At 38.2% G+C, this 18,590-nt stretch overlaps 1 protein-coding gene across 3 annotated transcripts; it reads right to left on the reverse strand.

Annotated features, from left to right (window-relative positions):
• Positions 1-682: 682 nt before the first annotated feature.
• stx3a (syntaxin 3A) lies at positions 683-17,890 on the reverse strand. Of its 3 annotated transcripts, XM_040119767.1 has the most exons (11): positions 17,441-17,883; positions 10,379-10,453; positions 10,110-10,209; positions 9,643-9,717; positions 9,408-9,478; positions 9,112-9,220; positions 8,931-9,004; positions 7,837-7,971; positions 6,860-6,970; positions 4,910-5,030; positions 2,032-4,483 (listed from the first exon to the last, which is right to left on the reverse strand). In XM_040119767.1, the coding sequence occupies exons 1-10, from the start codon at positions 17,468-17,470 to the stop codon at positions 4,941-4,943; spliced, it is 870 nt and encodes a 289-aa protein (XP_039975701.1). In that variant the 5' UTR covers positions 17,471-17,883; the 3' UTR covers positions 2,032-4,483; positions 4,910-4,940. The 3 variants fall into 3 exon arrangements, with proteins under 3 accessions (XP_039975703.1, XP_039975701.1, XP_039975702.1); XM_040119769.1 differs by lacking the exons at positions 2,032-4,483; positions 4,910-5,030; positions 6,860-6,970 and adding exons at positions 683-1,551; positions 6,471-6,581 and having other exon boundaries at positions 17,441-17,890; XM_040119768.1 differs by lacking the exons at positions 2,032-4,483; positions 4,910-5,030 and adding an exon at positions 7,506-7,600 and having other exon boundaries at positions 6,892-6,970; positions 17,441-17,887.
• Positions 17,891-18,590: the final 700 nt, after the last annotated feature.

Below are 18,590 nucleotides of genomic sequence, written 5' to 3' on the forward strand. Positions count from 1 at the left end.
AGTGTACTTCTGCTCAATTTATATGCATGTTTCATATTTACATTATATTAAAGTTTAGGTCATATTATAATCATATTCATATTATTTTCACATTATTCTTTATTAAACGTATCACGCATAAATGCACAATAAATACGATCTACTGGTAAATAAATATTTCATATACACTCTTATGTTTTATTTTACACTGGAGTGGACTATCATGCAATGTTTAGAGGCACAGTGGTCTGGGTTGATGCACTATAGCTTTTCAACCATGATCTATTTATTTGTGCTGCCCTTAATGCTCCCCGATCCTGTTTCATTTTTGCGAACGCGAAGCGGCGAAACGAACGCACCCTTGTGTAGACCCCGCCCCACGTAGTGCTGGTGGGCCGGGCCTGACTGTGCGTGGCAAGAAACGAGCGAGACCAGCGATGAAATGAGGTCAGATAAGCTCCTCGTACACGGATGTTGTGTCATGCATCGCCGTACGTTGGTTGTAGGTTTCACACATTTAAAAAAACAAAAACAAAAAAAAAAAAAACACACAACAGCGGAGGGGCAAATAACATGGACAATGCTCTGCGAGTGAAAGGGGCTGGGCCAGTCAGAAGGGGGCCCCCCCCGTGCAAACAGGCGATCAGCTGAGCCAACACAATAAGCAAAAGCAATAACCAACACTTGGTACAACGCACAGAAATCTTTTATTACATAACAGGCTTTACTGGGTTGACTCACAGCCAGCGAGCGAGCGGCAGCCGCTGTTACAGAAAAGACCATTATTACAAGCGTTTTAGCAACGCGGACGCGTACAGATCAAACACAACGAAATCACACACGATTTATTAAAATTATGACAACAAACATGTCAGGCAATACTACTTGATTGGATATTTATCACCAGATCATAATTATTTGCATGTGCATAAATTGAGTTTTTGGGGCCAAGACATCACACAGAGAAAAAAAAAAAAACATCTTCAGGCATTTTTATTAATTCTAAATCAATTCGCATAAATAATATCCCTTTAATTAAAATGTCTCTAAATATGATTGTCCCCGTTATTTACCACCAGGGGGCGGCAGACTGTAGTCGACCAGAGTGGTTCAAAAATGATCACCTCGTGTTGAGCCACCTGGTTGTTAACAGGCAGGCTGAGAAAAATCTACACACTTTTAACACGTTTTCAAACACTTCATACAGCAAGAAAATAATGTAAATTGAAATAATTAATAGAAGGGTAAGTGCACAGGACAGACATGGTTCAATTTTTGTTTTGTTCTTTTAAAACTATTAGTTTTTAAAAGAAATAATGGTCAGGATGAAACTAGGGGGGCTGCTCAGGAAATTTTATTTTTCTTGGAGAAAGCCTTTTCCCTAGAAATACCACACAAAGACAAAAAAAGTACATTACTTCAACATTTTAGTGTGCAAGTAGAGAATTCTTAATGTTAAAGGCTGATGCAGGTGTTTTACCTGTGTAAAACCTTTTATGAGAAGAAGCTGTAGAGATAGGAGAACCCAACGATCCCAATGATGGTACAGCACAATGTAATCATCATCTTTTTCTGTAGATTAAATCCAAAACAAAAGGCAGCAGTAAAACAACAATCACAGAAATTAGGGTTTAATTCACGAGCCCAAACACAAAGCTGCCAAACACAATACAATTATTCACATCTACGGACACACGGTTTTGAGGAAATGATTGCGCAAAAGGAGAACAGAGGGTCAGAGAGGTTAGGGTGTGTGTGTCTGTGCATAAAGAGAGAAGAAAGGTTGGGGGGAAAAAGAAAAAAAACTTACCTCTTCTTTTACACTTGTGCACCAGTCTTAAAAAAAAGCTGTACTTTGCAACACAGTGGTTAACATGCTGTAACAACAACCTGCTGACAACAGCATCCATAAAAAGCATTTACACAGATCCTCAATAACATGCAGTCATCAAAAAGGGTAAAAATTCAGTTACATATTTACCTTGCGTCACTCACAACAGGAAGATGGGCGGACAAGCATGAGACTGCAATGAAGCACTCTTCAACCAGTCATTAAAAAACATAAAATCTTTAATCTCCATTGAAATCACTGGCACATTAGTTAAAACAATCTACAACAGTTTCAATTTTTCTCCTCCCTCTCTTTGTGCAGACCTTGCTGAAGAAAAAGGATTGAACAGAAGCAATAGGATTCAGCAGTTATGGACAGAAGTCAAAAGAGCAGACTGCCTAGGTCTAAAGATCAAGCTGGGGGCCTCTTACTTTCAACCAGAATTAAATGTAGCATTCAGGATCTGGTCAAACAGAAACACAGAATTCACTCAGTGATGGTGCCTCTCGCAACACACTGGACATCTCAAAAAGTATGACGTTGTAGTACAAGACCCCTGATGTGGTCAATACCTGTTGATAAAAATGGATCATCTTGCCTGTTCACTTTGATGACTGGAGGAAATAGTATTTCTGATACAGTCCTGGTATGCACAGCTGGATCACCGGCTTTAATTACCCTATTAAAGCCACAGGGTGACAATATGTACGCTGTGGTTCAATAAATTGTAGGTTTGATACATTCCCTCTAGCAGGAAAAAAAATGTCCTCATGAAATGATGATGACCAACCAGAATTAAACTAAGTTGCCAGTTTGTTAGGTACGCCTAGCTGAAACTAATTCAGTCTAGTACAACAACCCTGAAATAAATTCTGCCTTCATTCGGTAAACTAATTTCAATCATTGAGTTTTCTGAAAATATGGACTGAAACTAGTAATGAAAACATCAAAGTCTCTGGAAGTTGTACTCGGTGGTACTGTTGAATTGTATTGCTTTATACTGAGAGGTTTTTCTAATATTTTGTCCTCCCTGTTCATATAAGTGAGGGCAGACACACCTCTCAAGTATAATGCAGCACAATTCAAAAGCACTACATACTACAGCCTCCAAAATGTCCATTAAGTTTACCCAACGTACCTCTAAAGCTCTTTTACCAAAAACCGAACATTATAACCTTCATAAACATTGGTTTTTATTACAGGGCTGTTGTATTAGACCACACTATATTCAAATGGCTGAATCTAATAAATTGACAACTGAGTTGCTTGTTTACAGCAGAAATAATGTGCGACCTGGCAGGAAATGCATGTCACAGTGGTAAAGAGCCAGCAGCCACTGAGCCCATACTGGAGATTAAAGTTTCCATATACACTTCATCCTGTATATGTGACTCTATTAGTAACACTTCATCAAAACGTATAATAAATACAAAAACTATTTTGGCTCTTTTGGGAAACAAGCTAAATCAGTATTGTTACTACCAGTCTCTCTTTATATCATCTGGCATATAAAACACTGTTTTTAAAGCATTTGAACAGGGGGGATAGTCATGTCTCTCATATATATATTATATGTATCAATAATAGTGTTGCAGTGTTCAGATAAATCTTCAAGCAAGAAATGCGCATTTATCCCTCTTTTTTTGCTTGTTTGCCTATCATAGCTCCAACTGTCCATCAAATCTGTTCCCATAAGCACCGTCCTTCATGCATTTAAAATCAGAACCAGCGTGCTCTCCAAACTGAAGAACCATAAGTGAGCACACTGACCTTCTTCAAGTTAAAGAACTGAGTCATATTCAGGACTAGATATCAATAACACAAATATAATAATTCTATTATTTACCTGATCATCTTAGCTAAATCACAGAAATTAGACATATTTTGAAATGTGAAAGTGCTGGAACTCCACCAAACCAACAAAATCCCATTACAGTGAACATACAGTAGCTAGCTTTTCAATCACAACATGTGTCAAGGCTCATAAAGGCAAGAAATAAAGGTAAGGGAGGTAATGTGCCTGTACAAGGCTTCACAAGGGTCTGACTTTCAGGACAGTAAAATAAATTTCAGGTGACAAACACTTCCAGGTTGATTCTTTGGCACTGAATGTTGAACAATGAAATGTTTAGTAGCACAAGTGAAATCATGATCAGTTATTTTTCAATTCCCTTTTCACCTCTGGAGATACAATAGGTATCGTTACCTCATGTCAGCTTTGGTCTCATTTCCTCATTTACAACAAAGCATCCACAAACTGTCCAAGCTGCCTGAGGAGCTCAAACAAACCCACACAGACCAGGAAGGATGGTTCGGGAAGGGATTTGTTAAAGCAATTCAAAGGTCAAAAATAATTTCTTAATTCTCACAAATCCTGTAGGTCCACTTTTTCCCAGCTCCTAAATGTAACACCAAGCCTTCCTCTACTAGTTAAAAAGACTCTTGGTCCAGTTTTAAGTTGATGATTTTGACATCCGTGGGTGAATTAATATTGTATTCGTCTAAAGTGACCAGTATCAATCTTTTCTTTGCGGGGCCAGCTGATGGAGGGTAGGATGGAGTGTTGATGAATAAACAAATGATGGTAGCAACACAGAGGTCCTGCTATAGTGTAAAGATGGTGATGAGGATGAGAACAACCACAGCACAGACTGCACCAATAGTCTTCACCTCCTACAGAGAGGGAAATACAGAGAGACACAAAGGGATAACAGTATTAATGACAGGATGCATGAGATCTGAAATGAGCCCACAGACCAAACACCAGCTCAGACTGTGTCCAACTAACTCGCCACTGGCTCTGTTTTGTTTGTTCAGCAGTAACCAAAGATAAGTGCTGCAGAATAGGAGGAGAGAGGAAGGAAACGCCCCCCCCCAAAAGAACACACACACACACACACACACACACATACACACACACACACACACACACACACACACACACCTAAGAACTTCAAATACACACCTCATACACACAGACGCACACACATCAGCCTCACACAGCCTGAGGAAAATAATGTGTAAAACCTTTTCCAAAGTATGCATAACACCCACATCCATTGTGGCACTACGGCGGTTATTTGCTCCAGAGTTACTCACCCTTAGATCTCCTCTTACTCAAGATAGCTCATCAGCTTTGCTTCAGTCCCACTGACAACCCGATAATGAGAGCTAGTAAGGCCAGCAAGACCACCACAACCACCACTATTATCACCATTTTCTGTTGGGAACAACCAAGTACATACAGTACCATCAGGACCATTCTCAGTGGGAAATAACAAGTATATTCTTAATTTATGCAGTCTTAGTCTTTGTGCTAGTTTAATATGAGGTAATATGCACAGTATATGGAAAAATTGGCCGTATCAAATATCATGACTTCTCCTTGTAGCTTGGTAAACACCCAAACTCTATGCATCAGTGTTGCTGAAGTCTGATAAACCAGTTTTCTCTTGGCCCAACAATGTTGACTTTGTGTTAACATGTCAATACAAAAGTTATTTTCACACATGCTGAAACAGCCAGAAGCTAACAATGTCTTCATGTACTGTACAGCTAAAACAAAATAAGAATAATAATAATGCAGCCGTCGTGAGCACACTGTAAACAAAGATAAAGTTAAGATTCAAGCTGAAGAGAAAGAAGTGGGAGGAAAAGAGTTAAGTGTGAAACCTATATGTGAGTGCATGTGTGTGTATGTGTGTGTGTGAGTGTGTGTGTGTGTGTGCGCGGTTGTTTAAGCAGGTTGGAGGGGGTGGGTCTTGGTTCTGGTTTTTGGTGCTGGGCAGGTCACAGTGGTTTTTTAAAGCACAGAGAGCCACAGGCCACAGGGTGGGGGATCATCACAGGTAACAAGGTGAAGATAAGGTGAAGATGATGGTGGGGAAGGTCTTCACGTAGTCAGGCAGGTTTCCCAAAAGCATTCTTGAGTTAAAGCTGTTTCCACCTTTCATATACTAACTGGGCATTAAGACAAAGACAGCCTAGAGTTAAGGGCAAGGGGCTGCATTGGAGGAGGCGTGTTGTTTCAGGTACTGATGAAACGGAGTAACAGATCCATGAGTCTGAAGGCTTATCAGATGCTAAAACACTGCCTACTAGAACCGAACTCTAACACTTTGTGAGGAATCACTTTACTTTTAATTGCGATGATTTTGACGTTAACATTAGAAAAATGCTGTTTATCTATCAAAGAATCTACCAGAAACATGCGTTTGCACGCATTTGATTGGCTAACACTGCGTCTCACGAAATTATGTCACACTGCGCTGTGCCAAACGCAGAGGTCCCATTGAAACTGATAATGGACTGCGTTTTTTCATGCAGTGCTGTTCTCTCTTAACCACTGTGGTCCGAAACAACATCTAGGATAGCGCATTTCAGCAATAACCAGAAGGAAGCAGAGGGCATATCTTTGATTATCCACGTATGTGTTAGCATATTAGCTCAGTGTCACCAGAATAACATGGACTCTATAACTTAAATCATATGATAATGCAAGATCAGGCTTGTGAACTCAAATCTTACTTGGTGGACTCAATTTGTCCATTTCATTTCTCTCATCCCCCTCTTCTTTGTACTGCCTAAGCAGCGATAAAATAAAACTATTTTAGGTTGCTTTTGGGAAACCAGACTGCTGTTCTTGACTGTAGCCACTCACACGGCGAGCCTCTTGCTGAAACTTTGCGGCTTTCTTAGTGTCTGCTACAGCCCTCTCCACAAAGCCCACTGATTGGTCCATGTTGCTCTCAATCCTGTCAATCATTCCACCCTAACATGGGGCATGGTGTCAGAGGTGACGAAAAGTGACAAAAGAAAATAAATAAAACAACAGTGAGACGGTGAAAGAGAGGTTAAAAAAAAAGCGAAGCCCACATAATGTAACAGTTGTGTAAGATTTGCAATGTATGTATAAGGTGAGGAAGTGTGCTCTGTCTGCACACTCTGGTTTAAAGGTGTCAAACAGTGAAAAAAAAGTGCAAAACAGCAGAAAAAAAATAGGAAGAGTTCACAAGCAAACTGGGGCAGCAGTCGGCTGAACTACATTACCTTGCGTGCTTTGGTCTGGTACCTTACAGCTTTTTTGGTCTGTTCCTTAGCCACTGTTATGTGGTCCACTGACTTGGACACATTCTGCTCTATGTTGTCTACTATGTCTCCCTGAAAAACACACAACAATTAGTAAGATACAGAGCAACACTTCAACAAGTAGAACAAAAAATAGCAGACTGGTTTAAATACATACAATATTATATATGGTTTCATATGTATTAGAAGTTCATTGACCAATGTTTTGAAGTGATTATATTGTCAAAAGCTGTGTGAAGTGAAGATCTTCAGACAGCCTCAATAATGACTCATTGAGTTTTCTTTTGTTTTTAAAGCCAGAGTAAATTTCATGGGCAAAGCATTCAGGTTCATGATAATGCTGAATTTCATTGGAACAAATCTCTTCAAACTAAAAACTGGAAAAACACATGGTTGAAATTGAAATCACAACACAAACAGTGCAGTGGCCCTTACCTCAAACAAGCCTTTCCCTCAGAAAGCATGGTGCAAGCAGCAAGAAATATGTAGTTAAACTTACGTATGCATATAAATACAGCGACTGACTGATCAACAATACGTGTTTTTATTGATTCTAGTGTTAAGCCTACGCTGGTGTCTACAATGATGCTTTATTTGTACATCTTACTAAATGCTTTCATGTTGATTCCATCAATGTTGGGTGATGAGATGGAGGAGGCAGTGGCAGAAGAAAGTAAAGAGAGGTGTAAGAAAGGCATGGAGCTGGAAAAGAGGAAACAGAGACAGATGCAGATTGATGGTCAGACCACAGCAGTGATGGGAAGAGAAATAATCAGGAGAAAAAGAGTTGAATACAGTCCGGATTAAACACAAAGCCATGGAAAAGAGTCCAGGATGAATGCAAAGAGTGAATAAATGAATGAACTGGATGGGAGGTTGCAAAAGTAACTGATGGGTGGACAAAATGATGGGCTGATGGAAAGCGTAGAGGAGTGTACCTGGCTCTCCACCAGCATGGCAATGTCTACAAACATATCGTGCAGCTCCTTGATGCTACTTTCCAGACGGACAATGTCTTTGTGTCTGGATTCAATCTCACTCAGGGCTTGTTTAGAGATCCCAGAGTCCACAATCTGTAGAGAGGAGAGGCTCACTATTATCACACAGACATGTACACAAACGTATCACCATCACATCTAAGTTTTGGTGTCACATCTAACGCCTTTCTTTATTACTTCTAATTAGTGTTGCCAAAAGTAAGCATTTTCTAGTTTAGTTTGAATCTTCGCTTAAATGGCGTCTGGCTAGAAAACTGGAGGAACTGAAAATGAGGGCGACACATTAAGCGATACAGAGAAATGTATCAAATTGTTCCAATGAAAAGTTTTTGAAGGAAATGTCAGTTCATTTAATAAAACCCGCCATCCAGTCCAGCTCAATGACCAACTCTAATTTTAGATAAAACTACACTAAGGAGTCAACCGACCTTCCATTGTGATCCCACTTTACAAAACTAACGCTTTGTTGGTTTCTGGTTTAAAAGGCATTTAGTTGTTATCACGTCTGCGAATGTCAAGTTACACTGTGTGTCCTTCTGTACAAAATTCTTCCCAATCTGTACTGAAAACAACCTTCTTAGCAATGTGCACACAGAGAAGCTTTCTCACAAGTGGAAATGCACTCTGCACTCTCATTTTACCAGCTGTTTCGTGCAGCTAAAAGCAATACAATACAATGCTCCCTTTCATGATGTGTCGTTCTTGCAACCTGTGTTTGAACATTGCATGTGTTGTAAATGGCCATTTCAAAATGCAATGCAGAATCATCAACAATCATCATTTGGCTGTTATATATATATATATATATATATAAATAAAATAAGGGTCAGAGGACACTAGAAGCCACAAAGAAGTAAACTGACTTTGAGCCCAACAGGCTCAATCACAGCTAATCTTTAACCTGTTGATATAAGTCATTTTGAGTTTTAATAAGCAACTGACAACTTGGCTTTTTCGCACGCGCACACACACACACACACACACACACACACACACACACACACACACACACACACACACACACACACACTTACCCCTGCAGTGAACACAGCAGAATTGCCACTCTCCAACATCTCCTCCAGTTCTTCATCTGTTGTTGCTTTACCAGCTGGAAAGCAATGCAAAGCAAAGGAAAGGAAACAAAAGAGTAAATGTAAAAAGAATACTGTAGGACCATCACATGACTTTCTGGCAGTGTATCTGGGTGTCACTCACTGATCTCTAGCTGTCTCTGAATGCGTCCTTTACTCCTCTCCCTGAAGTCCACCTGGGCTTCATTATACTTTGTCATTACCTCCACAAACTTCCTGGACAGCACTGCATGCTAGCATACGACAGGAAAAAATATAAATCAGCACAGCCGTAATGTTTTTCCCTGTTCTCGCTGGTTGATCCACTAACCAACTGTCAAGTCAGGCATAAACATCAGGAAAACTCTGGCACAAGAACAGTCTCCTACAAATCCAGCTTTATCCAAACGCCATCTGAAATTTAGGATGCATATCAATTACCTGTGATTTACGTATCCGCATGTCAGCCGACACCCTCTCCTGCTCTTCTGACTCCAGATTCCTTTCGATAGCTGGGAATCAAACCAATATACTTATTTATGATTCAGCTTGAAATCATTACACATCACATCATTTTGTCATTTAATTTTTCAGTAACATTTTACATTAAATCCATTAAACATCCCCATTATTCTGACTGACAGGCTGTGTGTGAGGTAATGGAAGGCAAACTCACTCTTGAGTTTGTTTCTTGCATTGTTGGCCATCTTTTTTATGTCATTGGTGATAGCCTCCAACTCATCCTGTGTTTCTGTGAAGGAAGAGACGTTCCTATTAACAGTTAACAATATTAAATATTACAAATACAAAACTACTTATTTCCAAATAAATAAATAAATAAATAAATTCGGCCATCTTACGAAATGCTGTAACGGAACATTTTCAAACCAGTGAAGTTACATTTACTGAAAAATTTTTATAATGTTGCTTTAAGAAAATTAAGTTTTTATGACTGGGTGCAAGAATATTTTTTAGTTCTTTTTAAGAAAAGGCTGACTTAGTTCAATTTGGGACACAAAACTGCAAGCAAATGCAGCTTGTAAAGAAGAAACATTAGTAAAAATTAAGGTTGGGTAAGAAAAACATTCTTAATATGACCCTAAGTGAAGAGAAAGAAAAGCTGGCAGTGGTAAGGTGTCTTACTCTGATCTGAAGTGGGAGCAGACAGGATGACTGAGTAAAGCTTTTTGACTTCAGCCACATTCTCATCAATTTTATCAATACTGTTCCTTATGTCCTCAATCTGAAAAACACATACGAAACATACGAGATCACACAAATGTATGCAAATGACAAAAAATTAAAAAAAAACAACAAAAAAAAAACACATGAAAAGAACAGCAACAATGTGCCCTCTTTGAGCAAAAGAAGTACTGCCCCCACACACTAATGCACTGATAGTTATCCCTCACCTGAGAAAAGAACTCGTCCATGAAGGCCGCATTGTCCACAGCAATCTCCACCTCGTCGTCATCTTGATCACATGTCTAAAGGCACAAAAAGGTGAAGACTCTATCAGACTCATACAAGCAGTTCCAGCTGGACAACATCTAATACCCCTCAGCATGTGAAGGGTATTAGATGTTTTCCCTGAAGCACACGGTATAAGGCATGTAATCAACACCTCGGGATTAAAGGTTCATTCGGATGTTCATTGTGTTCACCAAGATAAAAACAGAAAAGCAGACAGCTGTGTGTGCCTGTACAGCAATTTATGTCTATTATTTATTATCTTCTATCTTCCATATTTCACTTTTTAAATCCTCTGTGTGTGTGTATGTATATGTGTGTGTGTGTGTGTGTGTGTATGTATATATATATATATATATATATATATATATATATATATATATATATATATATATATATATATATATATATTTTTTTTTTTTTTTTTTTTTTAAATTTATTTTATTTTTTATTTTTATTTTTTTTTAAATCGCCTGTTTTTTCTGTTATATCTCGTCTTAGTGCCTTTTTATGTTTTATGTCAGCATGTAGTGCTTTGTTGCTGAAAGGTGCTATACAAACCAACTTCCCTTGCTTTTAGGAGGAAAATAGATAACAAACCAGCTGTCGTATAGACATTATTATTTTCAGTGCTTAGCACTAAAACATGTTTTCTATGACATATGCACCCCGATAAACATGTACAATAAATACACTATGTCTGTAACAATTAAAGCGACATCCTGTTAAACAAACTAGCCTGAAGCCAAAACATGGTTCCAAACCATCACTTAAATCTAATTCACAACATGTGAGGGATGTGAGGGATATAAACATGTTTTTCAACAAACAACTTTTTCATATTTAACAAAATAATCCAAATTTCTTAAATGTATCAGGGTGCATTGGGACTATTTACTGGAGTCTTGTCATCACAGTGCAGTTACTGGTCCCAGCCAAGAAATAGTCTGGCACATAACTACCCATAAAAACCACTACCTGTTGTTTTTAAACAAACAACATAATGTGTTAATTTGTGAATTAGAAGGTGCTGGTAGGCAGCTTTTGTTAACTTTGGACAGAGCTCTGGACCTGGTGGCTCTAGCTTCATATTTACCATATAGTCATAAGAGTGGTAACAATATTCACATCTAATTCTCGACAAGAAAACAATTATCATCATTTCCCAAAATTTTGAATTATTCCTTTACATGTTTCCATACAAAGCAGATGTACAAGAACTTTGCCTGCAAAAAATGCAGTCGAAATTAGCACAATTAGATGATTTAAACCAGGCAATTAAAGAATCAAAGACTGAAAACTATAATGGCACTCAGAGAGCGCAGACCTTCGCCAAGGTCAATGTGAAACAACTTACACAAGACTTCGTAGAAAATAAATTCTAAATTCATAGTAAATGATCCATAACCACCCCAGAATTTAATTGGTTCTTCCCTGGCCCATTCCCAATCCCTCCACCAAGGTCAGTGACAATCAGTTCAGTACGTTTTGCATAATCCTGCTGACAATTAATTCAGCAAACAAACCAACAAACGGACACGTGTGAAAACATAACTTCCTTGCCGGAGGTATTAATTAAACAAAACTAAGAACCGACCATTCAGTACCAACTTTCAAAAACTGCACAGTTATCAATATTCTGTGCTATGGACATATTGGTTGGTTCACGATAAGTATCGAGATTTTATACACAGCCCTTGTCCTAAATCTCACAAAAAAACAAACACCATCATTATTATCCTCAAAATAATCACCATTGTTACGATCATCTCACCATCAAGTCTGAGTTTTTACTGGCCAATACAAATATTTTGAATTCAAGACTGAAAAGTGATGTTTTGTTCAAATCTTCTGTATACATAATCAACCTTTCTAATTGACCATTTTCATGTCTAAAAATACAAAGCGTTTCCCAGAAGTTTATTTATAGTCAGGGTGGAAAAACCTAAGCTAATGCTAAACAGCATTTAGCCCATGAGCTACCAGTGAAGGCCATACTAATTAAATTGCTTCCTGGTTATAAGCTCAGCATGGTACATCAACCAGAAATGCTGGTCTGACCCTCATCAGCCTACACCCAATAAATTTATCAGAAAGCTTCACTCTGTGAAGTCATAAACGTGTCACAAGGGACAGTCAGTAAACAAAGGGCAGTGCAGCAGGTTGGCCACAAAAAGCTCAGCACAGCTGGTGAATATTTACACAGTGAAGGCCTGGGGCCAGGTTCCAGGGAGTCAACCTACTCTCAACTAACTTTAAGAAACCGCAGCTAAGGTGCAGTGTAAACAGCCACCATAGGGCCATGCTGTCGAGGTGTTGTGGAGGGAAAAAAAAAAAAAAAAGACCAGTGACAAGTGAAAAAGATGAGTGAGAGGGGACGGTAATCTCCATTTGTTCCGTCCCTTTTAATTACTTCTGCACTCAAAGTCAAATTTGTTTACACTAAACATCTGATGAGTTTTGCTGGCCCGCTAAACTCTTAACACATAGTAGTTTGTGTTTCTGTTTTGTAATGGGTGACTGAAGTCTGGACACTTGACTTCCTCCAGGAAAGTCAAGTGTCATTTCCTGGATCAAATCCAAAGCATGGAAAATGTTAGCCAACACACCTCCCCACTCTCTCATATCACCTGACTCGGCCTCATTCTCTAAACTGCTAATCTCAGTCAATATCAGTATTACACTTCATTTACGCTGCAACAGAATAATTTTTCTTTAACTTGCAATGTTCCTTGGTTTCTTATTGGGTTACACAATGCTACCATTTTAAAAATGAACCAGAAACTAGAGCTGCAACCATCTGTTGACTGAGTAGTTGGTTAACATACAATTAATTGGCACCTAAGTTGATAATTGATTTCGTGCTGCAACTCACAGTTATTTTCTCAGTTTATTGTTTGGTGTATAAATGTTAAACAATAGTGAAAAATTGGCATTCACAATTTCTCAGAGGCAACAGTAATGTCTTCCAATAGTCCCCTTAAGATATTCGATTTTCTGTAATAGATGATGAATAAACACAGCAATTTGTCACATTTGAGAATTTAGAACCAGAGAACGATGAAACAAATAATCGATTATAAAAAGTGTCCACTTAATTTATGTAAATTAACTAATTGACTAACTGATTAACCAACTAATTGTTGCAGCTCTGAATTGATCAATTCTGTAATTTTTCAAGCAAAATTGCCAAACATTTGATGGTTCCAGTTTCTCAATTATGATGATTTGCTGCTTCTCTTTGACATATTTGATAGTACAGAATTTTTTTTTGGACAAATAAAACAAGTATTTTTAATATATCAACCTGGGCTTTAGAAATCATAACAGGCTTTTTTTTTTTTTTTTTTACTATTTTTAGATATTTTATTAACAAAATGACTGAAAATAATTGCCAGCTGCAGCCCTACTGGGCAGTAACATTTACAGCAACTGTTCAGATGCTGAGTTTTACAAGTTCTTTAACCTTCTACCCCTCATCTAAAATTTGACTTGCAAATGCAGCCTAGACCATTTGTTTCAGCCTGCGGCAACCAACAATACTTGTGAACACAGAGTTCCCTGGACACGCACACTGACACACTCCTTGTTTTTGAATCTCTCAGTAATTCATCACATACACCGCTCGAGCCCACACTTTATGCTCCCTCACACAGCGTTTCGGCAGTAGTGAGATAAGAACCAGCGCTCACTTCCTTCCAGTGTCTCTCATTTAGCAAAAATAAGGGGGAAACTGGCATGACTGGCATGTGTAACAAATGCCCCACATACACACATACACCCACCCACCCACACACAACCACACAGGCACTTGCTTTCATGTAAAAGCTGTTTGATACTGACAGTAACAGTCAGACGCAGCGACTTTTTTTAAGTCACGAAGAAAACTTTTACAACATTTCTTGTTAAACTCACTTGCTTATCTTGTGACTCAACTTGGAGACACCTATTACTGTTACAAAACCCCCCAAAAAATTCAGAAACCTAAGCCCCATGCACGTCCACTTGTTTTATTATTCTGACTCAGACAGTTCCATAATACATTTACTTCATACTGTTTCATACCACTGCATGGGGGTTGGGAGTGGTGTAATGCACAACCCCTCATGATTAGTTGTAGTTGTAAAAAAGCAGCGTGAGATGTTTGAAAGGTTTTTCTGCACTGTAGAACTAGATTTACATGAACCAGTATTTTATAGCTTTTTGTGTAATATGTCTAATGCTGAGGGGAAAGTAAGACACACCCTCTCATCATCCTTTTTTGAAAAATAAATACATAAATTGTGAACCACCTAGATTTAATGCAATTCTTGGCAACTGTGCCAAAATGTTGACTGATAGAGTGAACCATGCAGCAGCAAATTAGATTTTCTCTCTCCAAAATCAACACAAATGGTATAATCTCATGCTGAGTTACATCAAGATTGTGTAATCATCAAAACATTAAAAACACACTGGATAACATTTAGACAATTTCTCGCAAATATGAGAAAATAGCCCACATTCTGTGCATCAGGGATGGAAATGTCATCCCGGATGCAGGCTTGTTCCTTTTATTCAAAACATTTAATTATGCTCATTCTCCATGCAAAGCACCATATGTGATGTTGCATAATTCCCCTCAACAAGACATTGACTACACAGCGGTTTTACACTGCAGCAGACAGAGTGATCCCCTGCCTCACAAATGCAACCGCACGTACAAAGACTGAGCTCATCCTATCAACCTCCAATGCAAAATGTACTTGAGCATACATTAACCCACAAACAAGAAGTATATGAGAGAAACCTCTATAACTCATTATCATGCAAAAAACTATTCAGCATGGGCCATGACACCAATCATGGCCCATGCTGAATGTCCAACATTCTTGCTCACTTATTTCACTTACTTTCCCATGAGTCTGTCGTCTTAAAGAAACTGGGTGATAAACCAGCAGACTTTGTCTCTTAGGATAATAAATGACGCAGCAGTACCGGGTATATCACTTTGAACTGAACACCAGCAGTACTTCAAGGTTGAGAAGACAGCTGAGAAAAATGAGGGTGAACAAAGACTACACTGAACTGAAAAGGCAGTCGGATAAAGGCAAAATAACGTGTAAACTTGTAGAGCTGCAACGGTTTGTGGATTAACCTATTAGCCAATCAAAAGAAGAGTAATCAGCAACTATTTTGAGAATCAGTTAATCATTTAAGTCGTTCTTCAATCAAAAATGTCAAACTTTCCCCAGTTTTAGCTTATCATTTGTGAGGATTTGCTGCATTTCTCTGTATTATGTCATAATTTAAGTAAACCGAATATTTCTGAATTGTCTGTCGGTTTTTTGACATCTTATAGACCAAACTATAAAATCAAGACAATATTCAGCAGATTATTTAATAATGAAAATAAATTTTAGTTGCAGCCCCGTGCACTAGACTTTTCCCATTTGATGACTTAGACTCTGAGCCACTACCCAACACAGCGGTGGAATGTGAACCTGGAGTCAGATTTACTGCAGCATGGTGACAGAAGCCAAAATGTTCCATTAGGACTTGTGTTAATGCAATGCTGAAATCTGACAACCCGTGACACACACACTCACACACGCACCAATATACAGACTAAATAACAGCCAAGAAGTTAAACATTAGAGAGTTAACTCACGTAGGAAAATAAAGGCGGCGGGTGAGTGTGGATAAGGTAGAAAGATAAACAAACTGAAGTGTACATACTGGAAAAAGTCGTTAGGATGGAGGCACCCATTACTATAGAACTGTTAACCTAGCCTTAGAGGCCTTAACATATATACTCCCAACATCCCAACAAATGTAGTGCAGCAACTTTATACACAGCAAATATTTGGCCAGCAGTGTCAGGTACCTATAGAAACACATCCCGACTTGGGTTACAATAGGATCAAGGCCTCACCCCTAAAGGGCAGCCACTGTATTTACTGTGATTAAGTCAGTATTGAATATAAAATGGATGCTTCTGTGTTGCTAATGATTACTATGCTTCTGTAATCATAATAATCTGACTGCGATGACTTGAGACATAAGACTGGAGTATTTGGGCACTTGAACCCAGGTTCAATCCACCCTAACTGTAGATCCTGTATCCATTTTTCAACTTTCTACTTTGATCATATTTGTTATATTTTCAGTGGTTTAACATATTTCTTAGCAGTGATGGCAACTAGGGCTGCAACTACTGAATATTTTCATTATTGATTATTCCATCACCTTTTTAATCTTTTCCTTTCAACAGTTAATCACTAAATGTAATAGTTTAAAATGCCCATGAAAAATTCCCAAATCCCAAGGGGATGTCTTCAAATCGCATGTTTTGTCAGACCATTAGGCTAAAACCCAAATATATTTAATTTCCACTGACATAAAACACAGGAAAGCAACAGACGCTCACATTTGAGAGAATATTTAACATTTTTACATCTTGATAAACAAATTCAAAGCTTGATTTTCTGTCAATTGGCTAAATGAATGACTGACTATTCATTTCCGTTTTAAGGGCAAATGTTAATCAGTGAAAATTAAACCATCTGTTGTCATTTCCAGCTGCAATACTAAAGCTGAGTACATTTATAAATATTTGTATATACAGAAGTCCACATCATATTAATAGGAGGCAATGATAGTCTGAGCAATAGTTTAAATCTACATTTTTTAAAACTTCATCAGATAATAGGCTTCAACTAATTACGATTACACTATTAATTACACTACACTTAAGTGAACTTCAGACACTCACTAACCTTACACCCATCACGAGTTATGTCATCACATTGTACAATATTAGTTCAAATGGATATGTGTCAAGAACCTATCCTAAAGGCTTACTTAAAAGTGCAAATAGTAAAACAAAGAAAATGCTTTTACCAATCTTGACTTTCTTTCTTTCTATAAGGAATATTTTTCAGAGGTTCATCAAAGCTTACAGAGACAATAAGGGAAAAAAAAAAAACACCAAGTAAATGTATCATTTCCTGGCCACCACTTACCGCTTTAAGTTGCTCCAATCGGTCCTTCATCTTTCAGGCGGTTAATTTAACACTTTTAAAACCAAAGCGATAACCACAATATTGTTTAAAATGGCTCAAAAACTAGTCCCAATCTCTGAATTCCTCAGCCAGCTGGCAAGCTAGCTGTCCAACACAAGCCCACCGCCAGTAAGAAAGATAATTAAACTCCCCAGAAGTCTTGAGAGGGGTGTCTGAGAAAGCGACTTTTTCTGAAAAGAGGAGTCTTTCCGTCGTTTTTCCATACAATATGGCTGCTGGGTTTAAAGCCAGTGTTTTTTCTTCCCTAAATCTCCTCGCCCAGGGGATTAAAACAACAGTTGTGCGGAGCCATATAATCTGTCTCTCCTCTGGCCACCAGTAATCATTCTAAAACGCACTTTTCTGCCTCACGCATGCGCGGACAAGGCTCTGTCCGCTAGGGATGAAGCCACGCCCTGAGCCACCTGCACCACTGATGCCTTCAGGTGTTGTGGGAATATTAACCCTCTTTAACTACTTTACCGCCTAAAACAACGATTTGATTTGCTGCCTACCTGGCAGCTGCCACTGCAGTGATACATATTTAATATCAGCCTCCCAAGGAAATGCAGATGAAAACTAACTATGCGGCTTACATTGTTATATTGTGAGATTAGTATATTGTCTGATAACCCTGATGTCTTATTTCCAGTGGTGGAAAGTAACTCAATTAACTCTACTTAAGCACGATTTTGAGGTACTTTTACTTTACTCGAGTATTTCCATTTTATGTGACTTTATACTTCATTTATAACACTACATTAATCCAACAGCTTTAGTTGCTAGTTACTTTGCAGATTCTGATTATTAATACAAAACATAATCAACAGTGAATAATGATGCATTATTATGGATTAAGCTACCTGGAATATTTAAATGTATCCCCACCTTTACCAACTGCTACATTTTAGTTTAATTTACACATAAATGCATCATGTGTAAAAATTTGAATGGATAAATTTGACTTGTAAAATAGTATTTCCACACTGTCGAATTGCTACTTTTACCTAAGTAAAAGATCTAAGTACTTGTTCCACCCCTTCTTTTTTCAGCTGCCTTTATTTATAGTAGACAAGCAAGAGTCATACAAAAACAGAGTGGTGAAAAAGCA

This window comes from Xiphias gladius, chromosome 23 (genome assembly GCF_016859285.1).
Source record: "Xiphias gladius isolate SHS-SW01 ecotype Sanya breed wild chromosome 23, ASM1685928v1, whole genome shotgun sequence".
NCBI lineage: Eukaryota > Metazoa > Chordata > Actinopteri > Istiophoriformes > Xiphiidae > Xiphias > Xiphias gladius.